Raw genomic sequence first — 16,065 nt, 5'->3', positions numbered from 1 at the left:
AGAGAGGGAAGGGCCTTAAGGGGCCAGCAAGGGATGTAAACTCCAGCTCTTTGGTTCATGCATTCATTCATTCATCCATCCATTTGATGAGGATCTGTGCTGGGCCCGGCCGTTCCCTGGGAAGGCTGGCTTGGCCCCCGCCTTTGTGGAAGATACAGCCTGGTAGGAGAATCCGTTTAATCTTCACCATGAACCAAACACTCCTCCAACAATCGCTTCTCATTTTCCAGAGAGGGAAACCAAATCTGCAGAGGTTGGGGGGGACCCTCTGTTTTCCTGATGGGAGGACCAAGACTGAGAGAGTTTCTGTTCTCAGCCAGGGAGTGGAGGAAGCAGGTCCAGCCCAGCCAGCTCCAGCTCCACATCACTGCTGTCCCCACCTGCCCCTGCCTGTCCCGTGGAGGATTCGGTGCCAAGGCACAGCCACCCAGCCCGATGTCCCGCCGGCTGGACGGATGTCGGCAAGGAGACCACATTTCTCCAGCTGCTTTCCAATCCACCATCTGGGGAAGAGGGGCAGCTTGCAGGCACCAGCCTCCCCTTCCTGTGAAATCTGCCTTTTTCATAGCTAATGAACATGTTTCAAACACCGAGAGCATTTCAAAACATGGCAAAGTTTGTTTTGACAGGAGCGGTGCATCTTGGAGAAGCGGGACCCCTTTAATCAACCTCCCTCTTTCAGATCCCACATTCTCCTCTGATATCTGCTGGGTTTGAAATCGGGGAGTTCTAGGTAAAGATTCCGGGAAGGTCAGGGTTTGTCAGGCTCTTCTTTCATACACACAGCTCTGTCCCCCACCGAGAGGAGGGGGCGGTGGGAGTCGCTGCGAGGGGCATTGAAACCCAGCCTGCACAGGGCTCTGCCTCTGCGTCTCAGCATCGCCGGGAGATGGGCCGGGATAAGGAGGTCGTCCTGGGCAGGGCCCCTGTCCGTGGAGACCCCTCCTCCTGCCAGCTTCCCCGACTTCCTCAGAATCCCAGCTCCCCTCGCATCTGGGGATGCGTCCTCCAGTGGCCCGCTGCAGGCTGGGGGTTTCTTTGAAATCTCTCGTTTTATCTTCAAAACTCATGCGAGTTGGGCATTGTGCTCCGTAATGCCTGAGTGGCTGTTGTCGGCATAGACACCAGGCTTTACGTGACTTATTCCCAGACAAGTTGGCATCACAGGAAGAGGTGCTGTATCTGCTCCTGTAGCTTCACACAGCCCTAGCTCCAGTCCAGGATACCCTGCCCCCCGCGAGACACAGCACCCTGACTTTATGATGGGAGGGGGAGCAGCCCCTCCCCTGGGTCAGGGGGTTGGGGAACCTGCCAGGAGGCAGAGACCTGAGGACCCTGTGCTGCCCGGCTCAGGATGAGCCAAGCCTCTCTTAGTTAAGCCTTCACAGTTCCTTCACTTTCTTTACCTTTCTGTTGCACAGATGCTCACCGAGCATCTGAAAGAGTGGGGTGGGTGAGTGAGGCCTTTTGGCAGCTCCTTTTAGACGGAAACCAACAGTAACATCTCTCGTAAGAGATGCAGGTGTCCAAGTTTCACCCCTGGAGATTCTGGCCCCCAGGTCTGGAGTTGGACTGGGGATCCAGATTTTTAACCAGCCTTTCCAGGCAATTGAGCTGCAGCACGGATCAGTTTGGTTCTTCCTTGATAGACGCGGTCAACTGGCTCTTTCTGGATACTTCCTAGGACAGACAGCTAACTCCCTGCCTCCTGATGGGCCCACTCCTGCAAGGTCCCAGCAGGGTCAAGGCTCAGTTAATCTTAGATAGAGGTGGGCAGGTGACTGGCTGGATGGATGGGTGATGGACAGACTGATGGATGAATGAATGGGGGATGGATGGATGGATGGATGGATGGATGGATGGATGGATGGACGGACGGACAGACGGACGATAGATAATTATGGATGGTTGGACAGTTGGGTGGATGATGAATGGATGGCAGTTTGCAACACTAGCATCTTACAAGAAAGCTCCAAATTGCATTTGGGTGTTTGTCTTTTCTCCTTACACCAGTGGAAATGGGGTAAGCAGGAAAAGCAGTGAGGTGGCAGAGGAGTGAGGTGAAGAGAGGAGGGGACGGAGGGCTGGTGCCCCAAACCTCTCTCTGCCTATGTGCCCAGGCTTTCAATACAAAGCCAGGCTGAGACAGGGATCTGTCAGCCTGCCTTGGAGACCCAGCAGAGGGAGGAAGTGGTGATGGAACAAAGGGACAAACATAACGTTTGGGTCCCGCTGAGCAGCTGGCTCTCCCTGGCCAGGGGAGGGGACCTTAAAGGAGCCCACAAGGTGGCAAAGGGAACAGCATGTGCAAAGGCACAGAGGCGAGTGGAAAAGCAGGCTGGGACTGGGGCTGGGGCAGGGGCTGGAGTGGCCACTGTGGGAGGACCCGGGCTGAGGGCCAGGCACTCCAAGCCCTTGCTTTCTGATGGACCTGGCCAACGCAGCTCCAGGCCACAGCCTGGCCCCAGTGTAGGTGACCTCTCCTTACAGCGCCCCTCCTGTAGAGGCCCAGGCAGATCCGCAGTGAGCAGAGGAGACTGGGGGTGGGAAGAGCCTATGGGGTCAGACAGAAGGGACAGGAGTCGCTGCCTCCATCTGTCCCCTGTCATCTCTGTGTGCACCCCATCTGCCCTCCATCATTGTCCAACCTGTGGGCACCTCCATCCATAGCACCTGGGTGCTGGAATCCACTTACATATGTCCTGAGGTTCCCACTGTTCACCGAGAACTGTGTGTTTCATCCCATGGCTGGCTACAACAAGCCATCCATTTCACACTGGCCTGTTCCTTTCCTTTTGCTCCCGCATGACCAAAATACACAAGGTGTTGCGACTGGAAGTCGTGATTTGCTTTCCCAGTAGAACCCCACACGGATTCATATGCTGACTGACAGCCCTTTCTGCTGAGTAGCGGTTAGCCCCTGGCTTCGCTCATCAAGTATGCATAGAGGATCACACCTTTCTCATACACAGGGCTTTAAGTGAGGGCTGCTGTGCTTGGGGATTATTGCCGTGAAAAGGAACTTGGTGTCCTGATAAAGCAATAATCACATTTCAGACACTTCAGCTCCGGGCAGCCATCAGTTAAATAAGCACTGTGTTCAGCTGCAAGGAAGAACTGTGGTCAGTGGCACATGCCGCCACATAGCTCACAAGCAGGCACAGTCATTCATCCAGTGAGCGGACGCCCACAAGGCACCCACTGTGAGCCATCCTGCGCAGGGTACTGGGATGCAGCAACCAACAAGGTCCTGCCCCTGGGGTTTTCACAGCCCAGAGCAGAGACTTCCAACACCATTCACAGCCTCTCCAAAACTGCAAGGTCGTTCTTCATCCATCTCCATTAAGATAAGAAAAACAAGGCCGGATGCAGTGGCTCAGGCCTATCATCCTAACACTTTAGGAGACCAAAGTGGGAGGACTGCTTGAGGCCAGGAGTTTGAGACCAGCCTGGGCAACATAGCGAGACCCTCTCTCTACAAAGAATTTTAGGCGGGGCTTGGTGGCTCATGCCTGTAATTCCAGCACTTTGGGAGGCTGAAGCAGGCAGATACCCAAGGTCAACAGTTCGAGACCAGACTGTCCAACATGATGAAACCCATATTTACTAAAAATATAAAAATTAGCCAGGCGTGGTGGGGTGCGCCTGTGGTCCCAGCTACTAGAGAGGCTGAGGCAGGAGAATCACTTGAACCTGGGAGGCGGAGGTTGCAGTGAGCCAAGATCATGCCACCGCACTTCAGCCTGGGTGACAGAGCGAGACCCTGTCTTAAAAAAAATAAAGAAGAAAGAAAGAAAAAACAAGAATATAATAAAGTTCAAAATGTTGTTTTGTAAAGAACTGTCCTCAGTTTTGAGAGATGGGTTTTCTTTTTTCTTTTTTTTTTTTTTTTTTGAGATGGAGTTTTGCTCTTGTCGCCCAGGCTGGAGTGCAATGGCACGATCTCGGCTCACTGCAACCTCCGCCTCCTGGGTTCAAGTGATTCTCCTGCCTTAGCCTCCCAAGTAGCTGGGATTACAGGTGCACACCACCACACCCAGCTAATTTTTGTATTTTTAGTAGAGACACGGTCTCGCCATGTTGGCCAGGCTAGTCTTGAACTCCTGACCTTGGGTGATCCACCCGCCTTGGCCTCCCAAAGTGCTGGGATTACAGGCGTGAGCCACCATGCCCAGCCACTGAGAAATGGGTTTTCTAAATCGTGCCAAGCTGTCTTTTCTTTTAAAAATCATAGTATGACACTAAGTGGTAGTTGGGAGCTTTGTGTTTTTAAATGCTTCCTTCATGAAATTAAAAGTTACCTGTGTTTTTCCCGAAATCTCCTGACTGTGAAACCCTGAGGCCTGGACCCGGCGCCTTCTGAATCCAGCCCCTGAATGGTCCATTCTCCTGCCAGCGTCCTGGGTCCTCTCCTCCTTGTGTCACAGGCTACGTCTCAGCGAGCCTTTGCCACGTTGGGTCTCCAGCTCCCCACAGAGACTCTGGTTAGGACAGCAGCAGCCTCTGTCACACGACATGATGTCTCCAGGCCAGTGAAAATGTTCTCTGTTTAGCAACCTTAAAAATCCAGGCCAGGCCAGGCGCAGTGGCTCATACCTGTAATCCCAGCACTTTGGGAGGCCGAGGCAGATGGATCACCTGAGGTCAGGAGTTCGAGACCAACCTGGCCAACATGGTGGAACTCCGTCTCTACTAAAAATATAAAAATTAGCTGGGCAGGGTGGCACGTGCCTGTAATCCCAGCTACTCAGGAGGCTGAGGCATGAGGTTCACTTCAACCCGGGAAGCGGAGGTTGCAGTGACCTGAGATAACACTTACACTGCACTCCAGCCTGGGTGACAGAGTGAGACTGTCTAAAAAAAGAAAAAAGAAAAAAACATTCCAGGCCTGTGCCTCCAGAATAGCCGTCTACTCAATGGGCTGATAGGAGAATGTCAGGTTACAGGACCAGATTCCTGGGCTCCACCCCAGACCTGCTAAATCAGCCCCTCTGCTGAGGTTTTCATGCCTCTGGTGATGGAGAGCTCACTCCCTCAGGAAATCCTCCCATCTTTGCACAGTTGCAGCTCATCCAACGTGTGCCCTGCTGCCCAGAGATAGCCCTACAGGCACTGGGAGGTCAGGGAACAGCCCTCCACAATTTCCTCAGTGTTGGCCTTTCCTACGAGGAGAAGAGGGACCCTGAGGACAGGCCCTGAAGCCTTCTGGCTTCCCTCTTGGCAGCAGAGCCCCATCTTCACCATTAAAACCTTTTTCCTCTTTCACTTTTTAACTGAGGTATAATATACATACAGTGAAGCTCCTGGTCACCACTCCTATAGAGTAGCTTTTCCTGTTCTTGAATTTCACATAAATGAAATACAATAATGGGCTCTTTTGTGCCTGGTTTCTTTTACCCAGCATTATGTCTGTGAGCTGCATTCATTTTGTTGTGTATAACTGAGGTTTGTTCTTTTGCAGTGCTGTATAGTATCTCACTGTGTGAACAGACTGCGGTTTATCAGTTGATCCAACATTTGTTTCCAGTTTTTGCTGTTACAAACAAAGCCACTCTGCACATTCTTGATTGTGTCTTTTGATGGACAGAAGCACTGATTTGGGCATCTACCTAGGAGCGGAATTGCTGGGTTATAGTGTTGACAGTGTTTGGCCATGGTAGAAACCAGCCAATGGTCTTCCAAAGTAGTTGTACCATTTTACTTTCTCATCAGCAAAGCATGGACATTCCAGGTGCTCCACACATCACCAACCTTGTTTTTCTTTAACTTTGGTTTTTTTGTCTTTAAGCATTCAGATGGCTACATAGTTGTATCTCATTGTGTTGTTTTTGGTTTTGTTTTTTGTTTTGAGACAGAGTCTCACTCTGTTGCACAGGCTGGAATGCAGTGGCTCACTGCAGCCTCCACCTCCTGGGTTCAAGGGTTTCTCCTGCCACAGCCTCCTGAGTAGCTGGGATGACAGGCGTGCACCACCATGCCTGGCTAATTTTTGTGTTTTTAATAGTGACGGGGTTTCATCATGTTGGCCAGGCTTGTCTCAAACTCCTGACCTCAGGTAATTCACACACCTCGGCCCCCCAAAGTGGTGGGTTTACAGGCATGAGCCACCGCGCCTGGCCGCTTAAGTGTTTTAATTTGCCATTCCCTGATGAGTAATGAGAAAAGTAGCCTTGCTTCATGTGCTTATTGGCCACTGGGATATTCTCCTTTGTGAAGTGCGTGTTCAAGGCTTTTGCTCACTTGAATAAGGGAGTAGTTTGTCTCTTACATATTGATTTACAGAAGCTTTGAAATATATTCTGTAAAGAGTCCATTGTTGGGTGTATGTGTTGGGATGATTTTCTCCCAGTCTGTGGCTTGCCTTTTAACTCTGAATGGTATGGTTTGATGAACGGAAGTTCCTAGTTTCAATGCCTTACACACATTTCCTTTTTGGTTAGTGCCTTTTCCATCCTGTTTAAGAGATCTCAGCCAACCCCGAGTCTGGATGGGCTAACTGGTGGTGGCCACAGGCAGGACTAAGTGCTCGGTTTCTGGAGCCTGAGGGTCTGGGTTTGAACTAATTCCTGCCACTCTTATGCAAACTGAGCCTCAGTTTCTCCATCTGCAAAATGGAGATGCTGCTTCGTAGCACTGTTGGGAACATGGATGAGCTGACACATGCAAGATCTTGGTTAACCTCCACAGTGATGGTTTTTTCACTCTTCAGAGACTGATCCTGATTCTTGTGGATTCAAACAGTCCCCTTAAAGGACATGTAGTCAGCTGCTTCCCCCAGCCGGGCCGAGGCATCCCCTTCCCATGGGCAGCTGGCAGAAACACCAACCCCCAGCTCTCCAGCCCCATCCTGATTTTTTTTTTTTTTTTTTTTTTTGAGATGAATCTCACTCTTGCCCAGGCTGGAGTGCAGTGGCATGGTCTCGGCTCACTGCAACCTCTGCCTCCTGGGTTCAAGTGATTCTCCTGCCTTAGCCTCCCGAGTAACCGGAATTACAGGTGCCCGCCACCACACCCAGCTAATTTTTGCATTTTTAGTAGACACAGGGTTTCACCATGTTGGCCAAGCTGGTCTCAAACTCCTGGCCCCAGGTGATCCACCCACCTTGGCCTCCCAGAGTGCTAGGATTACAGGCATGAGCCATGGCGCCCAGCCTCCCAGCCTGATTCTTGGTCTCGGCGGGTCCAGGGAATCTGCTTCAAGTCCCCAGCACCCAAGTTGTTTAGTGTCCTGCTAGCATGGAAACCTCTAATCTGATCCACCTGCTCATCTGACAGAGGCAGGCACAGGCCCAGAGAGGGAGAGGGCTGCTCAGAGACCGAGGCACAGTCTCTCCCCTGCCCCTGTGTGCCCTCCCTCCAGCCTCACCTCTGTGCCCTGCCCCTGCCCTACATGACGTGTAAGCAGCCCCCCTTGCTGTATTGCAGTGGGGACGCCCTACTACATGTCACCGGAGAGGATCCATGAGAACGGCTACAACTTCAAGTCCGACATCTGGTCCCTGGGCTGTCTGCTGTATGAGGTGAGTCTCTGCCCGCGGCTCAGCAGCATTTGGTGAGACGTGTGGGGGGTGCCCAGTTAGGGCAGGGCTCACCCTACCAGCTCAGGTTGGAACCCAGGAATGTCACGTCTGCCTGAGGCATCGGTACCACCAGGGCCCTGTCCTTCACCCTCTTCAGCCCACGTGGGGCCTGGTCTGCAGGGTCAGGCTGGCGGAGGCTGTTGGGGGTGGATGGCAGTGGGTGGGGTCCGGGAAGGGAAGACAGAAGGAGAACAGGCCGGCACCTGTCCCCCAGCTGCCCCTGCCCGTCGCCCTGGTGCTCACATTAACACGCCAGCAACTGTGTTCATCATTTATTAAGGGTCAGTCCCGTGCAGGGCACCGGGGTCAGGAGAGGGGTCAGACTTGCCTCATGTCCCTGAATCACTCTCCACGGACAGGTGGCCACCCCCTCCAGGCCCAGAAATGTGGGTCTCCCTGAAGACCACCCCCTCTCCCCTGAGCTGTGAAATGGAGCTCGGGGATGGCCACTTCAGACCTGGTGGCCTGTCTGGACGAAGGGACAGGAACCGTTTTGAGTTTTGATGGGCCCAGACGTGAAACGATAAGAACAAATGGAAGTCCCCCACCCACTTTGTCCAGCCACACTGGGGCCCCAGGTGACGAGGGGTGTGGGGAGCATGAATCACTCTTGGCCGTGAAGTTCTTGCAGCCACCGGCCGGAGGGAGGCCTAAGCCCTCTGGTGTCCAGGTTGGCAGCCACACAAACTCCCCTCTCCCCTAGACCACCAAAGGCTAGGTGGCTCTGGGATTCCATCCAGCTGGCTGAGTCCCTCCGCATCTGTAAAATGAGAACAGGAGTACCTGTCATGCATTGTCCTAGTCCTGATAAATGACAGACAAGAAAGGGCTCTGGAAACGCCCCCAGGCTGTTAGACACCAAGCCCGGCTTGGTTTTCCAGTTGGAACCCTGAGTGTTTTTCTACTTTCCCTGGAGCTGACTTGAGCCGGCGTGGGGTCTGGCTTGGAGCTGACACACTGAAAGAAGCTCAGTCCCGGCTGCTGTGGCCGGTGACAGTCCACAGCAGTGATGCTCAGGACAGCGTGTCCAGGGCCTGCCTCGAGTGCTGAGCAGTTGTCCGCAGAGCCTGATTGCTCTCTGTCCCCTGGGGACCGTCGACTCTGAGGCTGACGTCACAGCCCTTGTGCATGAACTTGAGGGCTACACTGCCCGCCGCTGGGCCACGTGGGGCCCATGGCAGCTCTCGTGGCCGGGGTCTTGTGGCCAGGGTCTTTGGGTGGTGAGATTTCCCCTCCCCACATTACAGATTGAGACTGTGAGATCAAAACTCTGATCTGTTTGCAGGGCTTAAACTTCACAGAATCTTTCTTTTGTTTTTTTGAGACAGAGTCTCACTTTGTCACCCAGGCCGGAGGGCAGTGGCACAATCTCAGCTCGCTGCAACCTTGACCTCCCAGGTTCAAGTGATTCTCCTGCCTTAACCTCCCAAGTAGCTGGGACTACAGGTGCCCCCCACCTGGCAAATTTTTGTATGTTTTGGTAGAGACGGGGTTTCACCATGTTAGCCAGGCTGGCAGCCAGTGACCTGCTATTGTAAGAACACATATTTCATTTTAACAGACTGGCTGGAGGTGTGGTCCTTGTGGAACTGGTGCTTGGGACCCCTTCTCCCGGGGCTCAGTAGGTGCGGGTGACAAGAGGGTGGGACCCCTTCTCCCGGGGCTCAGCAGAGGTGGGTGATAAGAGGGTCTGTGGGTGAGCCTGGCCCTGACAGAGCTGGGTGCTCTTTCCAGGACTCCACAGGGCATCGGTCGCAGGAGGAGCTCTTTGAATGAGGGTCTAGCTGGAGCAGCTGTGCAGTGTGCAGTGGATGGCGGAGGGCCCCGCAGGTGAAAGGGGGACAAGCCATTTGTCCTCCCTGCCTCCGTGTCTCTCCACAGCCCAGCTCCCGGGTGGGTTGGAGTGGTGGCGGGTGTTGAGCAGGGTGTGTGGGTGGGCTCGGGGGAGGGCAGTGGAGGTAGGAGAGAATTTGGAGGGAAGTCAGTGTCTTTAGCCACGGGAGACAAGACATGTAAGTCCAAACTCTTCTGAGACAGGAAGAAACCTGCTGGTGTTGGCCCCGTGTGCCTGCATATTCCGAACAGCCCCGGGGAGGGTGCGTGTGTTAAATCCAGGTGGGGAAAGCCCCGGGTGACGACAGTTGCTGAGCGGCGTGGAGCCACCGAGCTGCTGGTGTGTGTCCCCCAGGAGGAGTCGTGAGTCCCAGTCTCTCCGGGACTCCTCTGAGTACAGGCACTTACGCAGGTGGCCACTCTGGCCACCAAGGTCGCTGAGGCTAGCAGAATCACACCCATGTCACCTGCTAACCTGGCTGTCCCTGGGCTCAGGGCTCCAGGGTCACCGCCCTGCCCCCACCTGCTGTAGGGTCTCAGGAGGGGATGCAGACCCACCTGTAAGTGGGCATCGTCCACCCAGTGTCAGATCCCGAGGGGCAGAGACAGGCGTTCTGGGTTTCCCAAGGCCCGGGCAAACGCCTGCCGCATAGTGGACAGCCGGGGAGCACAATTTTGAAGGAGAGCACATGTCTGTGTGTAGGCAGCTCGCTTACCAACTCACTCGCATCCAAATCCCAGCTCCAGGGCCCACCCACGGAAGGATCCGGGCAAGTCAGCCCCTCCCAGGTGCGCTCCAGGTGTCCCATATGTAGAATGAGATCCCAGCCCACCCTGTCATAGTGAGGAAGGAATGAGGCCCTGGGGGTGAGGCGCCTGAGTCAGAGAAGGCCCTGAGGCCTGTCCACCAGCCGCAGGCCAAGCACGGGCACTTCTGCCCGCCTCTGGCCTGAGGCTCCTGCTGCTTGCCACATTTCCCTTTTTGCTTTGGCCAGCGGGAAGCCAAAGTGCAGCCCAGCCTCAGTCCCCGAAGAGGCTCCGCTTCGTCCTCCTTTCCTCCTGTGTCTCGTCCCTGGGTCAGATGGTTTTTTGTTTCTTTTTCCATTCTGCTTTGTGTTTTTATAAGCTGCTTCCCGTCTCCCATGAACCATGGGGGTGTCCATACATAAACACACACACAGCATATGAACACACGCACAGGCTGGCCAGGCTCTCAGAGCTGTGCCCACCTCCCCGGGGTTGGGGCTGGGCTGGGGCCGGGAGGCCGGCAGCTGGCTCCCTCTGCCTGTGCCAGGCCCTCCACTTGAGAACCAGCCCTGCAGTTCCCAGCCCCGTTCCCTGCCTGAGTCTTTGTCTCGGCTCTGCAGAGGCAGACACAGCCCATCCTGTGCCAGGCCTCACTGGATTCTGGGTCGGGCCGTCCTCCTCCGAGTCCTCGTTTGTGGGCACCTAAATGTGCATTTCACGAGGCAGCCCCGCCTTCGTGGCTCCCTGGCACTGAGGCCCGGGTTCCACCGAGCTGACTCATTTGTTGGAGTAAGTGGGGCTGTGCGGCTCGCAGCTGCGGGGGGACAGACCACAGCCGGGGCGGTGGGGGGAAGAGGGGACAGATTGCAGCCGTCCAGGGCTTTGTGGTGTGGGGGATGGATCACAGCTGGAGAGGGTGTTGGTGGCGGGGGGGACAGATACCACTCTATGGGTGGATACCAATCAGCAGTGGGAAGTGAATGAAACACAGCAGTCGAGCCCTGAGGGGATTGGCGTCCTCAGGGACGGCAGGCACTGACCTAACCCTGGCAGTCCCGGCCTCACACAGCAGCAGGCTGGTGTGGCCACCCATGGCCAGCCCGTCCAAGGGTGACGGGGCAGGGGCTCTGTGCCAGGTGACCCCCCTCCACTCCTGCAGCCCCGAAAGGGGAAGGGGAAGAAGAACGGGAAGGCGAAGCAGGCATATCCCCAGCAGACGGGGAGGGGAGCCACATCTGAGCCCACGGCCATGTAATTGGAAAGAGGCCTCCCGCAGTCATGCCCGGAGCCTCCCACCCCCACAGCCTGTGGTGTCTTCCAGGGGCGCCAGCCTGAAGAGCTGTGTCAAAGTCCCCCACCCTCTCCGGACTACAGCTGAGGATCCTGCACAGGGCACATACCCAGGTCACCTGGGTCCTGGTGACAAACACAGCCAGAGAAAACCTGCCCTTCCCCAAGCCCCAGCACGGCCTGGAAGGCTCAAAAGCCCCTGTGCTCGTCCCTGTGGCTGCAGCGACAGATGCCACCACGCCGATGGCTTCAAGCAACATAAGTTTACTCTGTTAGATCTCGTGGATTCTGGACGCCAGATGTCCAAAATCAGTCTCGCTGGGCGAAGTCAAGGTGTCAGCAGGCAGGCGCCTTCTGGAGGCTCTGGGGGTGAATCTGTTTCCTTGTGTTTTCCATGGAAAATGGAGAGGCCACCCGCAGTCCTCGGCCTCCGCCTCGTGTCACCGCAGCCTCTGGTGTGCGTCAGCCTGGCGTCTTCCCCTCTTCCGTGCCCTTCTCCCTCGGGCTTCCTCTCATGAGGGCTCTTGTGGCTACGTTGAGGCCCACCTGGATAATGCCCCCATCTCAGGAGCCAACATTTCATCACACCTGCGAAATCCTGTTTGCCCTATAAAATGTAATTTACAAGTCCCAAAAATTCAGTGATGGACGTCTTTGGGGCCCATCATTGAGTCCCCCATACCCTCTCTCAAACTTGGGCATCAACTATTACCGAGGACCTCCTGCGGCCACCGGAGTTGCTGGCACTGACCCCAGCTAGTGGGAGCCACCACAAAGCCCTGCCGCTGGCCCCCGGGTGGGGCCCCAGCAGAGTTTGTTGAAGAGGCTGGAATCAGGAGTGCTGGCCCGAACATGGAGTGAATCATAAGACTCGCAGGCCAGGTGGTGGGGAGCCCCCAGTGGGAGCTGGGAGCAGCAATGCCCGAGCTTGGGATATGGGAAGGCCGGGCTCTGTTCTCATTACCCAGATACCCATGGAGGTGCCCAGTGGGCTGCCCGCTCTGCAGGACTGATTTTTACCTATGTGGGAGCTCAGCTGCAAGTACGGAGCTAGAGGAATTGACTCGTTCAGTGCCAGTCCCAGGATCCTCATGGGGGGCATCCTTGCAGCAGCCTTGAGGTGCCCAGCTGGGACTGAGACCCAGCGAGACAGCGGACTCAACGGGAAGATCCGCGGAGCCTTGGCTGAGACACTGCTTTGGAATCCTGCTCGGATGATGGAGTGGCCTGGACGCCCCTCCGTGGTGGAGAGCAGGGCTGCAGACCTCCTGGTCTCCAGTCACCCTTCAGTCTGGGACATGCTCGAGAGACACTGGGTGACGAGATGGGTGTCTGAGGCCCTGACAGGCAGGAGTCAGATCCCCCTTGTCCCTCTGACATCTCAGATCACACACCAGCTTCTCTCAGCCCTCCTGGTGGGGGCCAGGGCCCACCCGCCCCCTTTTCCTCGGCCATGTGTCACCCCGATAGCACCAGGGAGAAGAGCTTGGCATTTGAGGAGCAGCGCTGAGAGCCATGGCTTCGGCAGTTCTAACGAGGCCCCAGACAGTGTGTCCTCTCTGTTTCGACCAGTCAGAGGCTGGGTGGTCACTGGTAGAAGGAGATCTCGCCGTCCAGGGTAATCGTTCTAATCCCCGCAGCCCAGAGCTTCCTTCACAGTCCGTCGCCCTGATGAGGGTGGAAGGCCCGTGGCCGGCAGCGGAGTGGGGGCAGGCTGGGGCGGACGGAGGAGGCCTGTTCCTGGGGAAGGCCGAGAGGGGTCCTCTGGCATAGCTCACTGCTGACCCCATTCCAAAGGCTCTTCTGAAACGATGTGGGGAAGGTGCTGGAAAGAGCAGAGACATGATCTGAAGCGGATGCCAGCTTGGGGGCTCAGTGCTCCCCTCAGCGTTCGGGGGCCTTTGGAGTTCCCAGCAGCGAGGTTTATAAAATTCACAGCAAATGGGCGTGATCTGAAGTTGAAGGTTGGCCGATTCCTCTCTGGGGTCAGACACGTGAAAAACTGGGGCCTGCGTTCACTGGACCAGCACTTAGAATGTCCCTTCTGTGCTGCACCGTAACGGTGCCCAGGAAGATCCACCTTCATCCTCCAGCTGCAACTGGGGGCACCCAGCTCACCCCAGGTGACTGTCCTGGAGTCTCAGCTGCTCTCTGCTACGGCAACAGATGTCCTTTGAAAATGCTCGACGAACCCTTTGCACCAGAGAGTCTTGTTTTAATTCCTGGACGTGCGTCACCTGGGTGGCGCATTTGGCAGACTCCCAGCTGCTCCCGGTCAGGTCAGCAGACCCCAAAATGGCAGGGCCTCTGCATCCTCACACTTCCCCTGCCTGGCCAGACCCTCCCTGCAGCCCTCCTCCAAGGGTGGGTTTCAGGGTCCACATGGGTTCCCAGCCCTTCTCCGAGGGACCCAAGCTCCCAGCCAGTGGGAAGACAGAGGTGATGCTGTCCCTAAACACCCGCGTGAAGGCGCCTGGCCTGGCCTGGGCTCCTGGTCCTGAGGGTGCTGAACCTGGGGCTGAGGAAAGCCCACAGCCTCCAGGCCGCACTCAGTAGCTTCCCCAAAGGCCACCTGCAAACCCAAGGATGGTGCCAGGCTCTGAAGCTCCTCCGCGCCCTCCTGAAGGAGGCAGGCCCTTGGGGTCACCAGACCTGTTCACGGACGAACAGAGAATGGGGCAAGACCAGGAAACCCAAGCTGACGGGCACCCTCAAACCCTGCTGCCAAGGACAACTCCTCGCTCAGCCTCTGGGGCGCGAGGACAAGCGACGGTTCCCCAGGGATCCAGGGCCCCTCAGTAGGAGCCCAGGAGCCCTTGGCCAAGGAGCCAGAGCAGGGTGGCCCTGGCAGCCTGGCCCCTCCGAGGGGGAACCGGGGCCAAACAGGAGGGCGCTCACCTGACAGCACTTCACTAGCTGGAGGCATTGGGCCTTGGGGGGCGGTCCAGGGGGCAGTCAGCCACAGTGAGCTGGAGTGACCAGAAGCCCTTGCCCATTATGGGTTCATAATGGGGTGGCCAGCGGGTGCCACGCTGGACTGCTGCACCGCCGCCTCAGGGCCACTGTGGCCCCTGCACACCCCCTTGAGGAGTCCCCTGTGAGTGAGTGGTGGGGTGGGGGTGGGGCGGCCTGGCAGCACCCTGATAGCTGGCAACTCACGGGGGACCACCGCCCCACAGGCCTTTCACTCCCCCGTGGCCGGCCTTCAGGGCAGAACCAGTGTCGCAGGCCTCACCTCATTAAAGGTGGTCATGGCCGTGCTGGTGGTGCCGCCTCCATGTGCCAGCCTAAGCCTCGCCACAGGCCTGCGGGCGGGGCCATTGTACACATGAGGAAACTGAAGTCCAGACACGCAGCAAGTGCAGAGCTGGGGTCGGGACAGAGCTGGGGCTGGCTGTGGAGCCAGGCGCTTCCCTCCCACCTGAAGGTTCCCTCGAACAAGCTGCGGCGCCCCTCCACCCAGGGGCAGGAGGCTGCCTCCCTCCCTCCTGAACCCCCTGCTCCCCCTGCCCTGATAGCAGCAGCTGGATTCCACAGGGAGTAGCTCCGCCAGGGGCTGGTGAGAACAGCCACAGTGAAATGCCTCACCCTTCTCGGGCCCGCCCCACCCCAAAACGTCAGTCCATAGGTAAGGAAAGCTCCCTGAATGTGCGAGGCACAGACACATGCCCCTAAGGGGATCTTCGAAATCGTGTTTTATGGAAATCAGACCGTGCACTTGGGAACCTGCCGCACGGAGCCTGGGTCCCCCGGGCTGAGGTGGGAGCAACGTGAGAATTGGCTCGCAGCGTCCAGCTGCCCTTCTTTATTGCCTTTCAAGTTTTGTCACCGAAACCCTCGTGCTCACTTAATCCAGTGATAACCAGGATGGTGGTGCGCCTGCTCCTCTGTTGAACCCCCAGCTCAGCGATTCGGGGGAGAAGTCCTGCTGGACTCGCTGCGGTCAGGACCAGAGAGAGCCCATGCCCCAATCTGGAGCAGCCTCCTCTCCAGTCCTTCCGAGCCTTAAGGCCGAAAGCTCATCTTCGTTGTCCCCCTCCCTTGCAGATGGCAGCCCTCCAGAGCCCCTTCTACGGAGATAAGATGAATCTCTTCTCCTTGTGCCAGAAGATCGAGCAGTGCGACTACCCCCCGCTGCCCGGGGAGCACTACTCCGAGAAGGTGAGTTTGCAGGAGCCGGAGCCTCGCAAGCGCCGGGAGGCCACCGAGGCTTATGAAGGCCGCTCCAAAACACCGTAGCTGTGGGGCTGAGGATAGGCTCACTTTACGCGGTGCAGAAAGGGAGCTTTCTGGAAAAGTGATTTGGAGAGGGGAAAGTAGGTGATTGCACTGAAGAAGGGGTCTCACCATGCAGCTCCAGTGTGGGACCCCCAGGTAGGAACCAGTGGGATGTGGCCCTTGGCACACCTCCACCTGTTCAGCTCCCAACTTGGTGCTCCAGTGGGAGGCCCACCGCTGCAGGTCCCCAGGACAGGGCCTGTGCCGTGCCAGACATGGGAACAGATACAGGGGCAGGATGCAGCAGGCCTGGCGTCCCCATACTGCTCATGGTGGCCACTCTGCTCCCATGACAGGAAACTACAGCAGGGGGACTGGTCAGTTTCCTCCTTAACAC

General features: G+C 56.6%; 1 protein-coding gene across 5 annotated transcripts in view; it reads left to right on the top strand.

Annotated features, from left to right (window-relative positions):
• Window positions 1-16,065, top strand: part of NEK6 (NIMA related kinase 6) — a 97,538-nt gene that overhangs the window by 77,391 nt on the left and 4,082 nt on the right. For all 5 annotated transcript variants that reach the window (XM_025360656.1, XM_025360659.1, XM_025360658.1 and 2 more), the window contains 2 exons: window positions 7,426-7,520; window positions 15,498-15,611. In XM_025360656.1, coding sequence (XP_025216441.1) covers window positions 7,426-7,520; window positions 15,498-15,611 — 209 coding nt within the window. The remainder of the gene's footprint in view (window positions 1-7,425; window positions 7,521-15,497; window positions 15,612-16,065) is intronic.

This window comes from Theropithecus gelada, chromosome 15 (genome assembly GCF_003255815.1).
Source record: "Theropithecus gelada isolate Dixy chromosome 15, Tgel_1.0, whole genome shotgun sequence".
NCBI classification, from domain to species: domain Eukaryota; kingdom Metazoa; phylum Chordata; class Mammalia; order Primates; family Cercopithecidae; genus Theropithecus; species Theropithecus gelada.
The sequence above is the reverse complement of the archived record's forward strand: the minus strand, read 5'-3'. Positions and strand labels throughout refer to the sequence as shown.